This window comes from Doryrhamphus excisus, linkage group LG22 (assembly GCF_037039965.1).
Source record: "Doryrhamphus excisus strain RoL-2023G ecotype Guam linkage group LG22, RoL_Dexc_Guam_v1.1, whole genome shotgun sequence".
In the NCBI taxonomy this organism is placed as follows: domain Eukaryota; kingdom Metazoa; phylum Chordata; class Actinopteri; order Syngnathiformes; family Syngnathidae; genus Doryrhamphus; species Doryrhamphus excisus.
Window position 1 is genome coordinate 7,100,089 of NC_136378.1, and position 16,037 is coordinate 7,116,125.

The 16,037-nt window shown below is 39.8% G+C and overlaps 2 protein-coding genes across 2 annotated transcripts; both read left to right on the top strand.

The window, feature by feature from the left end:
* The first annotated feature begins 15 nt into the window (after positions 1 to 15).
* Positions 16 to 4,612, top strand: gnpda1 (glucosamine-6-phosphate deaminase 1). The gene is made up of 7 exons (XM_058063538.2): positions 16 to 87; positions 331 to 458; positions 1,693 to 1,794; positions 1,864 to 2,046; positions 2,135 to 2,319; positions 4,159 to 4,333; positions 4,401 to 4,612. Exons 2-7 carry the CDS (start codon positions 335 to 337, stop codon positions 4,457 to 4,459), a joined length of 828 nt encoding a protein of 275 aa, XP_057919521.2. The 5' UTR covers positions 16 to 87; positions 331 to 334; the 3' UTR covers positions 4,460 to 4,612.
* A 136-nt stretch (positions 4,613 to 4,748) lies between these two features.
* On the top strand, positions 4,749 to 16,016 carry LOC131110431 (NEDD4 family-interacting protein 1-like). Its single transcript, XM_078788076.1, is given in 9 exon segments — positions 4,749 to 5,004; positions 5,007 to 5,057; positions 5,810 to 5,903; positions 7,695 to 7,834; positions 7,919 to 8,006; positions 9,128 to 9,252; positions 9,718 to 9,784; positions 12,696 to 12,808; positions 14,275 to 16,016. Coding segments are annotated over 8 exon segments (825 nt in total). The 5' UTR covers positions 4,749 to 4,851; the 3' UTR covers positions 12,803 to 12,808; positions 14,275 to 16,016.
* Positions 16,017 to 16,037: the final 21 nt, after the last annotated feature.

Consider the following 16,037-nt stretch of genomic DNA (forward strand, 5'->3'; position numbering starts at 1 on the left):
GAAACATACCACCGTCACTTCCGCCTTCGTACTCATCCGCCACAGCACCGGATCACATGATCAGACTATCGGTTCAGGCAGTCGGAGGTAACCGTAAAATACCTTAAACTTTCTATATGTTTTCTAGTGCAACACGAGTATTAGCTGTGTTTTCTAATATATGTATATATATCTTTCGACATATTTCTGAAACAAATGTAACAATAGTATTGAAAATGTACTCTTGTCTGGATTAAGTTTACATCTTGATGAGTCTAAAGTCTGATGTAGGTGTGTTTTGTCCTGAAAGCCTAACTTTTGACAAAGCCTTTGTCGTATTTTTACAAACAGAAAAATGAAACTGATCATTCTCGACGACTACGAGGCGTCTAGCGAGTGGGCTGCAAAATACGTCAGGAATAAGATTTTGCTTTTCAAACCTGGGCCGGACAGATATTTCACACTTGGTCTTCCTACGGGTAAGTCACTGATATTTACTGTTTCCTTCACTAGAAATAAACAATAATATATTTTTATGACTTTTATACTGTGTGGACATTGAAAGGGTGAACGAAAATAAATTTCTGGATATCACAATAGATGAAAATATGAGCTGGAAACCTTATAATATTACAAATATACAACATAAGGTGGCAAGAAATATTTCAGTATTGAACAAAGCAAAATTTGTTCTCAGAAATCACTCCACACTCTTTATTGCTCTCTGGTTCTACCATATCTTACTTATTGTGTGGAAATATAGGCTAATAACTATAAAAGCAATCTTCAATCGCTAAATGTACTACAAAAAGTCAGTAAGGATAATTCATAATGCCGCCTACAGAGAACATACCAACTCCTTATTTCTAAAATCACAAATACTTCAACTTGCTGATATAGTTCATCTTCAAACAGCTAAAATAATGCATAAGGCTAAAAATACCCAATTACCTAAAAATGTCATCCGATACTTCTCTACAAGAGAGGAGAAATATGATCTCAGGGAAGAACTACATTTGAAACACTTATATGCTAGGACTGCGTTAAAAAGCCATAGGCTTTTTAACTATAATAACTATAAAAGTGCGGCACGGTGGTCGAGTGGTTAGCACGCAGACCTCACAGCGAGGAGACCAGGGTTCAATTCCACCCTCGGCCATCTCTGTGTGGAGTTTGCATGTTCTCCCCGTGCATGCGTGGGTTTTCTCCGGGTACTCCGGTTTCCTCCCACATTCCAAAAACATGCTAGGTTAATTGGTGACTCCAAATTTTTCCATAGGTATGAATGTGAGTGTGAATGGTTGTTTGTCTATATGTGCCCTGTGTATATTGACACTTACTATGGTACCCATTATGTTATTGGATGGTCATATACCTCGTAAAATAACCCATAAAAATCAATAAATAAATAAAATAGAAAATAAATTATATATATATATATAATGAATGCAAATATTAATATTCATAATAATTTAATTAGTAATTTAATAATGTTAAATTAATAAAAAAATAAAACTTAAATTATATTAGGAAAGCAGGAAGTGAACAAATGTAACAGTTACTGATTGTAAAAGTACCAGATGGAGGGGTAGGATTTAATAAGCTTTGCTTCTTCCTACTCCTTTTGGACATGTGGAACTGTGAACTGATTATGTGATGCATTCAATTGTAATCTGATGCATGTTCAAATGAAATCAAACCATTACCATACAGGAAGCACACCTTTGGGATGTTACAAGAAACTTATTGAGTATTTCAAGAAAGGGGAAATCTCCTTCGAGTATGTCAAGACGTTCAATATGGATGAATATGTGGGTAAGTCATTCATCCATCAATGACTATTTTAGAATGAAATGTTAAAAAAAAATAAAAAATCCAATGCAGGACTTCCCAGAGATCACCCGGAGAGCTACCATTCCTTCATGTGGAATAACTTCTTCAAGCACATTGACATAAGAGCAGAGAACACGCACATCCTTGATGGCAATGCTCCAGATTTGAAAGCAGAGTGTGATGCGTTCGAGGGGAAAATAACAGCAGCTGGTGGGATCGAGTTGTTCGTCGGAGGTATGACAGGAAGTCAACAATGCTGACAATGATTGACCTTATCTTGTTCTGCATCAGCCAAATGCTTCTCCCTGTCGTGTCGTGTTAGGGATCGGACCGGATGGCCACATCGCCTTCAACGAGCCCGGATCAAGCCTGGTTTCTAGAACCAGGGTGAAGACGCTGGCAAAGGACACCATCATGGCGAATGCTAGGTTCTTTGATGGGGACCTGTCAAAGGTGCCCACTATGGCGCTGACTGTCGGAGTGGGCACCGTCATGGATGCAAAGGAGGTGAGAGATAAGATCAATGTCAACATATCCAGGTGAGATACCGTATCTCACTAAAAATCAGCACACTCCATTTTATGGTATCTTCTAAAGTATCAGTACTGTAAGAATTAAACTTGGATATACTTTGGAGTGGTCTATGTACAGCTTTTATGGTAATATACATTTATTGTCCTCTTAAAATGACTCAGCTGTTAGCCAAGTGGGTTTTTTTCTCCGGGGACTCCGACTTTCCTCCCACATTCCAAAAACATGCTAGGTTAATTGGCGACTCCAAATTGTCCATAGGTATGAATGTGAGTGTGAATGGTTGTTTGATTTTATTCTGTTTGGAGAAGAGTTAATGAAAAAGTAAACCTATACTACACCATTCATTCATTTTCTACCGCTTATCCTCACGAGGGTCGCGGGGGTGCTGGAGACTATCCCAGCTGTCTTCGGGGCGAGAGGCGGGGTACACCCTGGACTGGTCGCCAGCCAATCACAGTGCACATATAGACAAACAACCATTCACACTCACATTCATACCTATGGACAATTTGGAGTCGCTAATTAACCTAGCATGTTTTTGGAATGTGGGAGGAAACCGGAGTACCCTCGGAAATATCTTGATTTGGCTTCAAATATACGTACAACTGTTTTTTTTTAATTGGATTCATTCATTCATTCATTTTCTACCGCTTTTTCCTCATGAGGGTTGCGGGGGTGATGGAGCCTATCCCAGCTGTCTTCAGCCGAGAGGTGGGGTACACCCTGGACTGGTGGCCAGCCAATCACAGGGCACATATAGACAAACAACCATTCATACTCACATTCATACTTATGGACAATCGCCAATTGACCTAGATCAGAGGTCAGCAACCCACGGCTCCAGAGCCGCATGTGGCTCTTCAGCGTCTTTGTTGTGGCTCCCTTCGCAATGCTCAAGTTTTTTATTTAACAATCTTCAATCTTTGTACTGAGTGTTGAAAAAAATCGGACTTTCTGTGAGACCGTATACTAGGAAGAGTACTTGATCAACTCCGCTTTTTCTCCTCTGAACTACTTTGATACCCCAAAATTCCCTCAGAATCTGGCAGTCAATCAAAATCTTGGGACACTCGCAATTTGCTGTGGATGTGAGAATGTTGCTACACAGTTCTTCAGGCATCAGGTATTGAGGTTTAACCAAGATGATACTGTATGAGTTGGCTTCCATTACACATGTACACTGAGCTTCTATTTGCTGTATTCTCCTGTTAAAACTAGTTAAAATAAAGACAGATTCAAACTTTTAGATTCAGATTCAAAGATTATTAGCTATTGTTTTTAAATTATGTTTTGCGGCTCCAGCCTATTTTTCTTTCATGAGCAAGGGGGGAAAATGGCTCTTTTGATCGTAAAGGTTGCCGACCCCTGACCTAGATGGTCGGGGGTGGAATTGAACCCTGGTCTCCTAGCTGTGAGGTCTGCGTGCTAACCACGCATTACAAAAACATGCTAGGTTAATTGGCGACTCCAAATTGTCCATAGGTATGAATGTGAGTGTGAATGGTTGTTTGTCTATATGTGCCCAGCCTCTCGCCCTCCTGAGGAAAAGCGGTAGAAAATGAATGAATGAATGAATGAACAACGCTCAGCGCTGCCATCTGTTGGCATCTAAACAAACTACACACATCCATCTCGGGCGCAGCGCTATCGATCGATCACGCAGATCCATTGTTAGCGCGTAACATATTCATTTTCTATTGCTTATCAGGGCCAGAGGTGAGCTGGAGCCTATCCCAGTTGACTTAGGGTACATGCCATTACATGGCATTCCTAAGCAAAAGGTTAAAATGTGAATATTTACATCCCCCATAGGTCATGATCCTCATCACAGGGGCTCACAAGGCATTTGCCCTTTACAAAGCCATAGAAGAAGGTGTGAACCACATGTGGACTGTATCTGCCTTCCAGCAGCACCCACAGACTGTTTTTGTATGTGACGAAGACGCCACTCTGGAACTGCGTGTGAAGACGGTTAAATATTTCAAAGGTGAGACTAAAGCACAATATTAAAAACATGGGACAATACTTATTGTTGTATTCTCCACACCCCCCAGGGATGATGCATGTGCACAACAAGCTGGTGGAGTTGCCTCCTTCAGAGCCCAAGAAGTGATGATGTTTCTTGCAGGGGAATGAGTGAACATTTCAGAAACATTCCAATTACTTCTTCATATCTTAGCATTGAACTGTGAGTGGGCGTGATCAGGTTTGATACCGCTCATTTGTCATTTATAATAAAATGATTTATACTTGCTGGGATTGCTTTGACTGGCATACTATCAACAACTCGTGTTGCCTTTACGTGCAAACACATTGCTCAGTACACTGAAAAGCGTGAGTGTAAGGAGTTGTTTAAGATGGCACTGATTACTTGGATAGTGTCTTATTTTGAGCATGACAGACCATTAAAACGTCATTGTTTGGTTTCGTCATGTGAGCAGGTCTCTGTCGAGTTCGATTGATTTAGGGGTTTCGACGTGCTACATACCGATTGTTCCGACAGTCATGAAAGCAACAGCAGACCTTATTTTAGAAGCGCAAGGAGAAGGAAGAAGACAGCCTACTTCGGGCAACATTACCCTCCCTGCTTTGTCGGCGAGGGTCGTTGGAATTCAACCCACATTTGTCGCCAAAGTGGGAAGAGGACATCTTAAATATTCCACTCCTCGTCCACGATGGCAGAGCAAAACAGCAACGTCAGATATCAAGAGGTAGGTCTGGCTGTTAGTTTATCTGGAACAACGCTAGCCGCTATCAGCTGCTCAAATTAGCTAGCTAGCAGTTAGCACGGCGAGCTAGCTTTTGTTGACATGCGTACACAAACGGAGCAGAGATGATAATCGGACGCATTTACGTTCATTAAGCCACGTTTAATACACGTAATCACACAACGAACCGTGTCTGGAAAGCGTGTTTGGACGTAATTTGCGACCTACTATCACATTTGACCAACATTAGCTAGCAATCGTTAGCACGGGCTAAGTAAGCCGTTGTTTGCAGATGCTTGATTAAGTCAACACTTTTTTTTAAAATGACAATAGTCGACGCTTTCAGAACATTTCAACATTTCAAACTGACTGACAGGACTGGAAACCGTTTTTAAGATATATTTATTAATGCGGATATGCTGCCTTTACGGGGCGTGTAGGTTTGTCAATGCAATGTTTACTGCCTGTTGATAACATTTAAATGATAGCATTAAAGACTAATTGTGTAGGTTTATGAAAGTGATCGGTTTACAAGAAGATTATTCTGGGAATGCTGCTGTTTGCAGGAATGTCATCCTAATATGACCACTTGTTGCACTTGTCCGTAAGAGCACATTATTTTGCATCTCGGTGAGGTAAATGAGGTACATTTACGTTAATGTATGTGCTATTTATGTTGATGTAGCTCCTAATCGGCATGCAGAGCTTGGGCAAATTAGTCATTTGGTATTGACAGCCTATTGATTATCACTCAGCTGGTGAACGAGGAGGAGCCACTCCCACCATCTCAAGAGGGTCCCGCCCAGGATGCGCCACCCCCCTACAGCAGCCTCGTTGCAGCAAATGCAGGTTAGAAGGCCTTTATCTTATGTACTACAACAAACAGCGTGACAAGTGGCAGAAATGTGCAATCAATATGGAAGTGTCATAGTATTGTATGGCAAGTATTATACTCTCTATTATACACTCTTAGTAGAAACACCCAGCCCAGAAGACGAGACGATGTACGAGAATGGGTCCACGATAATGAGATGATTGATGAGAGATTTTGAGATGATGACGTGATTTTAATATTAAAAGTGCAGTGAAAAAACAAACTATTGCATCACAAAACAACACAGGTGCGTTATTCATTCATTCATTCATTCATTTTCTACCGCTTTTCCTCATGAGGGTCGTGGGGGGTGCTGGAGCCTATCCCAGCTGTCTTTGGGCAAGAGGAGGGGTACACCCTGGACTGGTGGCCAGCCAATCACAGGGCACATATAGACAAACAACCATTCACACTCATGCAAACTCCACACAGAGATGGACGAGGGTGGAATTGAACCCTGGTCTCCTAGCTGTGAGGTTTGCGCGCTAATCACTAGACCGCCGTGACCCCCACAGGTGCGTTATGAAACATTAATTGTCGCACAAATGGACACTAAATGATATTCCTCAACATTTTCAGACCAACTACATATATTTAATATTAATAATATTACAATGCAATATTTCCTTTCAAAGGCGGCATGGCGGTTGAGTGGTTCAGACCAGGGTTCAATTCCACCCTCGGCCATCTCTGTGTGGAGTTTGCATGTTCTCCCCGTGCATGCGTGGGTTTTCTCCGGGTACTCCGGTTTCCTCCCACATTCCAAAAAAACATGCTAGGTTAATTTTTGACTCCAAATTGTCCATAGGTATGAATGTGAGTGTGAATGGTTGTTTGTCTATATGTGCCCTGTGATTGGCTGGCGACCAGTCCAGGGTGTACCCTGCCTCTCGCCCAAAGACAGCTGTGATAGGCTCCAGCACCCCCCGCTACCCTCGGGAGGAAAAGCGGTAGAAAATGAATGAATGAATGAATGAATGAATGAATTTCAATATGTAATCTTTCACGCTGTAAAGTTGTGGAATGACATGATTTTCTCATAGGTGCTGTGTACTGTTTGCAGCATTTCTCAAATAAAGATATTTAACAATAATATTATAATGCAATATTTCCTTTCAATATGTAATCTTTCACGCTGTAAAGTTGTGGAATGACATGATTTTCTCATAGGCGCTGTGTACTGTTTGCAGCATTTCTCAAAATGCTGACTTTTCAACTGTTAAAGAGCAGCATTTCTTTTGCAATGACTTCAATTGAACATAGTTTTGTTTGAGTAGTTTGAATGTTTTCAATCGTATCAGATTGTGCAGATGTGCCTAATGTTGTGGCTCGTGAGTGTACCGCCATTAGGTTGATATTTCAAACAGATTAGGATGAGAAATCACCTCCAGCATCTTATTAGCATTTTGAAATATACTTGGGCATGTGTAATGTAGATGTAATATAATGTGTACTGTACACAATGTTGTTGGAAGAACGCTCTGTGTAATTTGTGACAAGATTGTGTAAGTGGGTGTAGACTGAAGCTTTTCCTAGATGTGCATCCACTGACCCACTTGACTATTGCTTGTGTTGAGTAAACACAAAAGCAGCTGGCAAATGTCCAAATGTGCATGAAAGGCTTGGATTACATGACATGGAACAATAAGAGTAATAGATGCATATCACTAACATATCACTACTTTTCCCTGCCTCTGTGGCCTGCTTTATTCAACGTATACATATATATAAGAATGAAATGGTTTATTATTTTGTCTTCTCCTCAGCTTTCTTGGAATACAAGGAAGATGGCGGCAGATTCCCCAATCCACCGTCCTACAACGTGGCCACCACTCTGCCCTCCTATGATGAGGCAGAGAGAAGCAAAGTAGAGGCAGCCGTCCCCCCCGTCAACGAAAGAGTCAGCGTATGTCTTTGCATCATCAATTTTTAATGCATACTTTATTACCGAAAGACACCGGCCATTTCTTGTGTGTCTTTGGTGGCTCAGGAAGATGACTTTGTGGCCAGAGACGACTTTGAGGACACAGACCAGCTGCGAATAGGAAATGACGGCATTTTCATGCTGACTTTCTTCAGTAAGAAACACATTTTTATTTCCCAATGCATTAGGCTTTACATTTTAATTGCTCTAGAGTAAAACAACTAAGGAGGTAAGAAAGTAAGGATAATTCATAATAACGCCTACAGAGAACATACTAACTCCTTATTTCTAAAATCACAAATACTTCAACTTGCTGATATAGTTCATCTTCAAACAGCTAAAATAATGCATAAGGCCAAAAACCAATTACCTAAAAATGTCATCCAATACTTTTCTACAAGAGAGGAGAAATATGATCTCAGGGAAGAACTACATTTGAAACACTTATACACTTATACGTTAAAAAGCCATAGCATTTCAGTATGTGGAATCAAACAATGGAATGGATTGAGTAAGGACCTCAAACAATGCACAACGATGAGCCAATTCAAGAAACAATACAAGCAGTTGATGTTTGCTAAATACAAGGATGAAGAGTCTTGAACCAGTCATGATGTGCTATATATATCACTATATTGACACTTACTATGGTACCCATTATGTTATTGGATGGTCATATCACCTTGTACTTCGGTATGAGGTACATTATTAAAAAAACAACAACCTTAAATTGTTTTATGGAAAGCAGGAAGTGAACAAATGTAACAGTTACTGATTGTAAAAGTACCAGATGGAGGGGTAGGATTTAATAAGCTTTGCTTCTTCCTACTCCTTTTGGACATGTGGAACTGTGAACTGATTATGGGATGCACTCAATTGTAATCTGATGCATGTTCAAATGAAATAAAACCATTACCATTAACTATTACTTAAGTCAGACACTATTATTTAGTGTGTCTCGCGGTCTTTCAACCATTTATCCTCATAACACGGAATGACTTGGTAAGATTTAAACATTCCTGGCTGTAAAACAGTAAATGGCATTTCAAGTGTAAAGAGAAGTTCGCCAACTGCTCATAGTAAAAAAAAAAAACTTGTACGATGTATGGTCTTCTCAGGTTCTTGTTGAAGCACATAAAACCAAATGAAAAAGAATACTTGGGTTTTGAACTCACATGTTTTGTGCCCCCACCCCCCATTTTTTACATTTTCCTGCATTCCTAGTTATCAAATGTGTTTTTACATGTCAGTTATAAGGCCATTGTTGTCTTTCAGTGGCATTCCTCTTCAACTGGATTGGTTTCTTCTTGTCCTTCTGTTTGACCACATCGGCTGCTGGACGATACGGAGCCATCTCAGGATTTGGCCTGTCCCTGATCAAATGGGTTCTTATCGTCAGGGTGAGCTCTTGTTAACAGAACTTGAGGCTGGGAACCAATTGGTAAACTAGAAAGACAATACTGATTTTCTGGATCATTTTGAACTGCTAAGTTTGTGTTGTTTAAGGTAGGCCGTTATTATTATAACAAAAAGTATGTTGCGTTGTTTTAGTTATTCACGTTACGCAAGGTGGCTGTTATCATTAATAAGTAACGAGGAGAGCGATTACATTTTGAGTTTCTCAATATTGGCATTCAAAACGGATACTGAAAAAGGCAGCAAGCAGTTCTTCCCTCCAAGCAATGTCAGGTTAAATCCTTTATCATTTCATGTGCAAAACAAAACCAAATATGGTGTGGGTCGCTTTGCGTTCACACAAGGTGTTGCAGCATAAAGTTACATTGTTGAGTGCGTCCATTATTTTATATTGTGCTATTTTCAGAACACAAAGAGCACAGTTTCACCTCCAGTTCTTATTTTCACAGTTTTCTACCTACTTCCCTGGTTACTTTGATGGCCAGTACTGGTTGTGGTGGGTGTTCCTGGCCTTGGGTGAGTAACACATCATGTTATGGAGAAATAGCGTGTATTATTGCTACATTTATTATTATATAGACGCATACACTCAATCAAAACATGCTAGAATTTACATTTTGGATCTGTGGAGGCAGCGCTTCATTCATGAAAGTGAAATAGTCTGCTCAGCTGATAAAAAAAAAGTTTTAAGACCACAGCCTTTAAATAACAAAATATTGGCAACAATGTGGATTTTCTTTCTATTCACTAGCCACATATACATGGACCCAAATATTCCGCTTGCATTCGGTTTAGTTGCTCAGAAGGATAGAATTCAACCTTTGTGTACACCTCATTCCGAAAGAAAAGTGCCAATCCGATTGAACATATAATCGGATTCAAAGGGGTGGAATATTCCTTTCCCCAATCCGATTGAGGTATCTTGTACCCGCTCAAACTGAAAGTTGTTCTTCCTCGTCGTGTTTTTCTTCTGTTTTTTATTGGCGGTTGGCAAGCAGCTTTTGATGTGCAACAGAATCTAAACCAGGGGTCTCAAACTCAATTGACTTGGGGGCCAGTGGAGCTTGGGTCTGGGTGAGACTGGGCCGCATCAGGTTTTCCAAAAGAAAAAAAAAACGCATTTATTAAAAACAAAAACACTTCGCTTTGGTTCCAATTTTCTACAAGAAAAGCTCTGATAAAACATTCCACTGTTCCCAAATATCTTACTTTTTATTTTTCTACACAAAATAAGATGAAAAATAAATAAACATCAAGAATAAAGAAAATCAATCAGAAATAAATAAATAAATAAATATAATAATAATAATAATAATAAAACGGCAAATAATAAAAGAAACCACATATAGTTGGTGGGTAGACAAATTATTTTTTTCAGATTAAAATGAACAAAGCATTATTAGCGCCCTGTACACATGACAAAACACGACTATAGTCACATTTATACTTTTTTTATTTACAACATATTGCGCAACTGCAGGGTCTTGAGACATATGCTAACTCGCAAACTAGAGAGCTAGCGACCTAAACGGTAGCCTTCAAGTTATTTCCTTTAAACTTAAATAGCCAAAAACTTACCACTTCCACACGGATAGGGAGGATAACTATTTGTTATTTAACCTTTAACATGAACATTAATCAAACGTAATAATTTTTTCTGGGTACATGATACCATACAGCATCCATATCAAACTTGCGCGGGCCGCACTAACATTAAACTTTCATATCAAGGCGGGGGCCTCAAACTAGTGTCCTGCGGGCCACATTTGGCCCACAGGCCGTGTGTTTGAGACATCTGATCTAAACCCTTCTATACACCATTCACAAGTCCAGTTTTTTCTTAAAAATTAAATATATATCTATATAAAACATGCCCGAGTTTAATTATAAAATATTAGTCAGATTGAATTGTATCTTTTCCTGTTAAAATTTATCCCGGGTGCGTTCTTTCAGCGCATGCTCAGATATGACGTAACACGCAGCTCCAGACGTTCTTCAGTTTTAAAAATGGAGACGCGCAATCGGCACTGGACTGCTGTGGAAAGTTTGTTTTTGATCCAAACTAAATTTCAAGACCGAATGAAGGAAAAACTGGCAATACGGAGTTATTCCAGCAAGTGAAAGAAAAACTCTGGGAAGTCTGTATCACGTGATGTTGATTATGTTTTACTACGCATTCCCCATTGACTATTCTGTTTGATTATAGCGCCGCATGTAGACAGGAGATTGGAATATTCCTTTCCATGCATACCATTGTTTATGGAAAAGTCATTCGGAAAGAGGAAAATGTGGCTATATCATAAACTCAGAGATAGGGTGAGGAGCTCAGCCATCCGGGAGGAGTTCAGAGTAGAGCCGCTTCTCCTCCACATCAAGAGGAGTCAGTTGAGGTGGCTCGGGCATCTCGTCCGGTTGCCTGGGCATGCCCAGCCGGGAAAAGGCCCCGGGGCAGACCTCGGACGCGCTGGAGGGATTATGTCTCACAGCTGGCCTGGGAACGCCTTGGTGTCCTCCCGGTGGAGCTGGAGGAGGTGGCCGGGGAACGGGAAGTCTGGGCTTCCCTACTAAGACTTCTGCCCCCGCGACCCAGCCCCGGATAAGCGGAGGAAAATGGATGGATGGATAAACTCCCGTTTGCTAAGGCAAAAAATGCTTTCTCTCTTTTGAAAGAGGTCAGCTTATTGAGCTGTATAAGTAATGCAACAAAAAAGTCAAGTTTTACACCCACTTGTGCCGGAGAATCCTGATTGATGGTCCATTCAGGCACGGGACGTTTCTTGGAAGTTACCGGTGCCGAGTGCAGTCCAGTAACCATCAGACGGCATCTGCGAGAGAAGTGGTTTAAGATTAAAAAACATCTTTGAAGGCTTTATCTCCTTCAACACCACAGAACTTGGAGAGCACCATAACATGGGACATTGAAAGGTGGAAGGAAGTTTTGGAACTTTTGACGATCCTGATGGCTTCCAACAGTACGGCCATGATAAGGAGATTGTGACTTGTTTTTACCCATGACCCAACAGAGGAGGCACCGTCATAATCTGCTGTGCTTTTTCCTTCAATGGAACAATGGAGCTTCGGGTTGTGCAGGGGCGTCAAACAGCAGCTGGATATGTGGAGATGTTGCAGGGGGCATCCATCATTACTGTGGTGATGACTGGCTTTTTCAACAGGACAATGCCCGCCCTGACAAAAGATGTCTTCTTCCAGAGGACTACCCCCACTCTTTTGGGGATTGATGACAAAGTATACAAAAATGGCACAGTTTCAGATAGTTGATGCCCTCCATGAAGCCATCTTCTGGAGCTGCAACACTGGCTTTTTTTTGTTGTTGCATTTTTACAGCTCTGCTTGGAATCCTTAAGATCCAACAGTGGAAAATGTATATTGTTATTATATATTCGCTATGCTTGTCTTTGTGCTGCAGGCTTCATGCTGTTCATCAGAGGCTTTATCAACTACTCCAGAGTGCGCAAACTGGCAGATCCCACTTACGCCACTCTACCCCGGACAAGAGTTCTCTTCATCTATTAGACCGAGGCAAGTTGTCACGCTTTAAGAAGCACCGTAGTACTGGTAATGGTTTAATTTCATTTGAACATGCAGATTACAATTAAATGCATCACATAATCAGTTCACAGTTCCACATGTCCAAAAGGAGTAGGAAGAAGCAAAGCTTATTAAATCCTACCCCTCCATCTGGTACTTTGACAATCAGTAACTGTTACATTTGTTCACTTCCTGCTTTCCTAATATGTTTTAAGGTTTTTTTTTCCAATACTGTACCTCGTACCGAAGTACAAGGTGATATGACCATCCAATGACATAATGGGTACCATAGTAAGTGTCAATATAGTGATATATATAGCACATCATGACTGGTTCAAGAGTCATCCTTGTATTTATCCTTGTTCAAGAGTTCAAGAGTTCATCCTTGTATTTAGCAAACGTCAACTGCTTGTATTGTTTCTTGAATTGGCTCATTGTTGTGCATTGTTTGAGGTCCTTACTCAATCCATTCCATAGTTTGATTCCACATACTGAAATGCTATGGCTTTTTAACGTAGTCCTAGCATATAAGTGTTTCAAATGTAGTTCTTCCCTGAGATCATATTTCTCCTCTCTTGTAGAGAAGTATCGGATGACATTTTTAGGTAATTGGGTATTTTTAGCCTTATGCATTATTTTAGCTGTTTGAAGATGAACTATATCAGCAAGTTGAAGTATTTGTGATTTTAGAAATAAGGAGTTGGTATGTTCTCTGTAGGCGGCATTATGAATTATCCTTACTGACTTTTTGTAGTACATTTAGCGATTGAAGATTGCTTTTATAGTTATTAGCCCATATTTCCACACAATAAGTAAGATATGGTAGAACCAGAGAGCAATAAAGGGTGTGGAGTGATTTCTGATTGAGAACAAATTTTGCTTTGTTCAATACTGAAATATTTCTGGCCACCTTATGTTGTATATTTGTAATATGAGGTTTCCAGCTCATATTTTCATCTATTATGATAGAAATTTATTTTCGTTCACCCTTTCAATGTCTACGCCGTCTATTTGTATTTGCTGTATTATGGAAAGCAGGAAGTGAACAAATGTAACAGTTACTGATTGTAAAAGTACCAGATGGAGGGGTAGGATTTAATAAGCTTTGCTTCTTCCTACTCTTTTTGGACATGTGGAACTGTGAACTGATTATGGGATGCACTCAATTGTAATTTGATGCATGTTCAAATTAAATAAAACTATTACCATAAAAGGTTGGAGGGGTGGTCTTATTTGGTCAATATGGTATATTATCATACTTAGCAAATTGCTGAAATGTGGTAAGAAAAGCTACATTGTTAGTCACTACACCTGACATTTGACATTGTCCAATACAATATAGAATATTGTTCATAGATGTGCATAGATTTTAAGTATCTACATGGGTGCATAGATTTTAAGTATCTACATGGGAAAATGTCTCGTCTGATGCGTTATTCCTATTTTTCTGAATATAGCTCGTTGGATGTGGAAGACACGACGGACACAACTCACACAGAGGCTTCGTCTCCCCTCAGTGTACTCATTAGTGGCGCATGCTCAAGTGCTATTTCCATCTTGTCTGTAGAGTGATGCCTTATGTTGTTTTTTGGTAGACTACAAGCTTGACTCGAAGAGAGTCTCACGTCACGACATGACACGACACTTCAGGGCCTCATGAATACAGTAAACACAAGCATGTGGCTTACTTTATGGCATCACCACACGGTTTTATTGTAACTACTCACATTTGCAACACATGACACTTTAAGTATTTTGACCATGACCAGGAGGGGGCGGTGTTGTCTCACGTCTGAGGTGATTCATTCCAAAACATACACTATGTGGACAATAGTATTAGGACAGCTGGGGTGTCCAAACTTTTCCAAAATTTCCTTCACTTTTGTTTGTTTAAATGCGTGAAATGCAATCCAATGTACAGTGTTTTTTTTTTTTTAATCTAAAAGCATTATTTGAAACACATCAAATACAGTCATCCCTTGCAGTTTGAACATTGCACCCTTACTCTATTGTTTTTTTTTATTAACACTTTTGTTGTTGAATACGGCCTATATATTAAAAAAACATATAACCAAATTGTTGTTATTATTGGCCTAAATTAAGCATTCTGAAGCATAAAAATTAATTAGCAAACTAAATGAACAAATACAAATCCACCAGACTTGATCGCCGGAATGGGCATTTATTGCAAGTTTAAATAATCTCACAACAGGCATAATAATAATATCATAATAATAAAACGCATTATTGTTTGGACCATAACCCTAGACAAGCTCAAACTCAACTCTGAACCTCCGTTACAATACATTGATGTGACAATAGCTGTACAGAAAAAATAAGGAACTGCTAACATGTGTCTGTTATCTTAATTATGTCCAATATGTCTGATATACCCTGATTTTATCTACTATATTAGGTAATACAAGTGTAAAGGTGACTATAGGGGTGTTATTTCATGCCTGGAGGGCTCTAATAATGTTAAGAACCATACATAGATCACAAACAGGTTTTCTGTGCCATAACAAAAAATGTCCCATGCCAATTTCTACTGCACTTAATAACAATAATTTAGCCGAATATCATGCTGGTGTATGGAAACATTATGTATACACATTTTTTGTTTCTCTGTTATGCTGCAGGGCAATGACTCCAGGCCACACTTTGGACACCCCTACTCTACAGGAAGTGAAAATCTCAGTTCGAGTTGATCCATGTGAATAATTAAGATGAATGAAGATGTAGTTCTAATACTTTCAAGTCCATGTAGTGTACAAGCTTGTAATGCATGTGTTTCATAGAACAAAAGCGCAGTGAGCTAATTGCATCCTCATTGTCAGACGTTGTGATTTTTGCTTGTTTTTATCGAGTCCAGAAGCAACAAAAGGTGTTTTTTTTAAAGATAAAGGGACGCTCAGTTTTTTTTTTGGGGGGGGGGGGGGTAGCTAAAAGTGACTCAACAGTGTGGGAAAGAATTCCTTCTGGCTTAAGCAAAACTATTATCAAACGATGTTGGATGCAGGCACACCTTTTAGAAACATGACTAACAAAATCCAAATGAGCCATCGTTATATATGACCTCCACACTTGTGTCATGGCTTTAATGCTCGTTTAAAAGTGATGTAGAGTTGCATCTTTTGAGTTAGCTTCTCATAGCACTGTACAGAAAATATCGACTTCAATAAATGTCACTTCTAATTACTTTCTTTGTCGCATTCTACCT

Bases quoted from the DNA above. Each gene is read 5' to 3' on its own strand.
- gnpda1 (XM_058063538.2), top strand. From the start codon at position 335: ATGAAACTGATCATTCTCGACGACTACGAGGCGTCTAGCGAGTGGGCT. The intron at 1,795-1,863 runs GTAAGTCATTCA...AATCCAATGCAG, and splicing joins CAATATGGATGAATATGTGG to GACTTCCCAGAGATCACCCG. The intron at 2,320-4,158 runs GTGAGAGATAAG...CATCCCCCATAG, and splicing joins CCGTCATGGATGCAAAGGAG to GTCATGATCCTCATCACAGG.